We start from the raw sequence: 2999 nt of genomic DNA on the forward strand, positions 1-2999 counted from the left end.
ATAAAATATTGATTGAGTACTAACTGGACAATAACTTATTTGCAATATCACCTTGGGTAAAGTGAGAGTTTCTTCTCTGAAAAAGAGAACAAAATTCAGTATGCGCTACCTACTTACTTTCTACAATTTCATTCACTCCTTAGAAGTAATTACTTTTTGAGACATTTAGACATCAAAAAATTTCTAGGGAGGATGCTTCACTTGCAAAAGATTGTGTTACTTACTGCAAGATTTGAAGCTGATGTTGATAAGCTGATGACTTCCAGAATTTTCTTTACTTACACCAAAACACAAAAGTATCCGGCGGATCCCCTAGTTCTATGCTAAGTGAGATATCTCCACATAGAATGGTATGAACTTTATAAACAGAACATGATAAACACTTCATTCTCCATAATTAAAAAAGGTTTTTTATTCTGTATTTTCATCTAAAATGTATAGCACTCCAATGCCTGAGAGCACCACCACAGAAATGTAATAACCTCCAGGGACAGCTGGTGTCATTAGTCCTGTGTTTGATGCAACAATTGCCATGATGACCAGACCAGTGCTTTAGTCACTGCAATGATTATCACTCTCCTGTCAGGGGATGTCAGCAGGCTGAGGACAAACATCAAGTGAGTGTGCCTTTTACCCTATGGCTGAAGATGGTTCTCCAAAAATTTATTTCCATTGTCCAACAGAAAAAAACAAAACATCAACTGAAGCAACTCTTTCCAAATCAGAAACAACTATTACCTCAGAAGTAGACCACATTTCTTCAGTAAATGACTATACAAGAGAACATGATTTTTCATCTACCACAGGGGATAAGTTTGCACCAATGAAGGGAAGACTGAAATCTGAAGATGATGCTGAGATTTGTAAAAGTAAGTCAATAGCCTCTACAGAGAAAGAAATGTCAAGTATGACTGTTACAAACTCCAAGGCTGATGACTTTGTTACTGAAAATTTCATTTCAACAAAAATTAGTAATAATTCATCACTACTTGCTGCTGTTTCTTTAATAGATTTTTCTGCTAACCTAGCTGATGAAGATATTCTGTTGGATGCAATTTTCTCAAGGAATAAAGATGTTTCAAAAATTTCCAAAGTCTCTGGCGAACTTAAGAAAAACACCACTTGCACTGATGACACACCAACTCCTTTAGATGAAAAAGATGTATCTGGTGTTACCAATTCTAACTCCTCAGACAAATCCAATACAGATGAAGTTGTCCAGGTCACTAACTCCTTTATTCCTGAGGATGAAATTTCTTCATCTACCAAAGCACATATCACCACTATTCCAGATATAACTACTATTGAAGAAGAAAAAATAACTGAAAGTGATCTAGTTGTTTCTGAGGACTCCAATATCAAAACTAAATTAACTGAGTGTGGTGAGGAAAATTTCATCACTGTATTTGAACTCACTGTTGAGAATGACAAAGATAACCCAGAAGATATTCCTCTAAGAGATGAAAAGTCTGTCAATGAAATCAACATCTGGACGGAGGGAGATGGTTCAAAGGAAACAGAGTCTCATTCTGTTTTGCTTACTGCAGTGGAATCCAAATATGACTTTGTTGTATCCACATCAGTAACTATGAACCTCATGGATGATTCACCTACTACAACAATGAAAGATCTGTTTGAAAAGGACAGAACTGAATCTGTATCTAAGATCCCTGAGCCATCTTCTGAAACTAACCCCATATTAGATACACCGTTCCCCATTGAGGATACTCCGAACCATTTGGAAGACAGCTTCACAAATGAAATGGATCTCTTCAAACTACTAGAAGATCCAGATGGGTTCATGATTTAACAGCAGCAACAAGGATACTATGTGGAATGCTTCAAAAGCCTAGTCATCCAGTCTTAACATTTAAGAAAAGAAATTTGTTCAACAAGCAAAAAGCTAAAATGAGTGAAGGAAATAAGCATTTTAAGGCAAGTATTAGAAAAATCAAACACTTAGGAATATAAATCATATAACAGGATGTAGTTACAGTAACTCTAGGAAAAATCAAGGAAAATAAAAGTTCTTCTAGTATTACAAATTGTAATTGATTTATACAATTGTTACTTATTTTGATATAAAACATCCAATCTTATTATATCCCCTTGAGGGATATGACCAGAGAGTAAATGAAGAAAATTCTGTCCAACTAAAATTTATTATGTACAAAGTTTTAGTTCATCCTAAATAGTTTATTTTCATGAGTTATGGAAAGGGAGAGAACCTAATTAACAAATCAAGAAACAAAATTGTTATAGAATGAAAAGTTTTTCTGAAATCAGCATACTAGTTGCAATGAGTTGTAGTCAACTCAGACACTTAACAACAAACAGATTTTATTCCATTATTATGCAACTAATGATGCTCTATTTAAAAGATATAGTTGTAATACATAAAAATTAAAGTTATTCAGTATTGACTGTTTGCAGGTGAGATACACACGTTATAAACAAATGTTGAATGCAAACTAAAGTAAAATAATGTTTTAAAAATATATGCATTGGTTTAAAACAATATGTAAACACATGAGTCAATTTCATTTTCATTCTTTTTTAATTTCTTTCCTGAATTTTTGTCATTTTTTCCTCTAGGTCTTAAATACTGAATATTTCAGTCTTCTTACAGTCTTGGTTATCTAGTCAAGGATCTTTCTTTCCATTCTACATTCTTTTTTTTGAGACAGACTTTTCCATGGGTCTGTTTTCACCTTGCTGATTTTTCTTCAATAAATCTTTTTTACAGCAACTGATTCATTGTGTGTGACAGTATTTGCTATCCTTACATTAATATACAGATAAAATGGATTTCCATAATTTAATTAAGAGTAAGTTAATGTAAAGACTTATAAATGTGTTCTTTAAAGAAAAAAACAAAACAATGAAGCCAAACCTGAAACTATTATTAAGTAATGCATGGTTTTTTCTTTTTTTTTTTATGGAAAAGTAAAAGAAAAGATTCTTTCATTGTTTTACAAACCCTCCCCCAGGTCCCCTCC

General features: G+C 33.0%; 1 protein-coding gene across 1 annotated transcript; it reads left to right on the forward strand.

Annotated features, from left to right (window-relative positions):
- The first annotated feature begins 637 nt into the window (after positions 1–637).
- CABS1 (calcium-binding protein, spermatid-specific 1) lies at positions 638–1810 on the forward strand. Its single transcript, XM_006896841.1, has one exon. It carries the CDS (start codon positions 638–640, stop codon positions 1808–1810), a length of 1173 nt encoding a protein of 390 aa, XP_006896903.1.
- The last annotated feature ends 1189 nt before the right edge of the window (positions 1811–2999 follow it).

Source organism: Elephantulus edwardii, unplaced genomic scaffold, assembly GCF_000299155.1.
Source record: "Elephantulus edwardii isolate Elephantulus edwardi_28Jun2011 unplaced genomic scaffold, EleEdw1.0 scaffold00192, whole genome shotgun sequence".
Taxonomy (NCBI): Eukaryota; Metazoa; Chordata; class Mammalia; order Macroscelidea; family Macroscelididae; genus Elephantulus; species Elephantulus edwardii.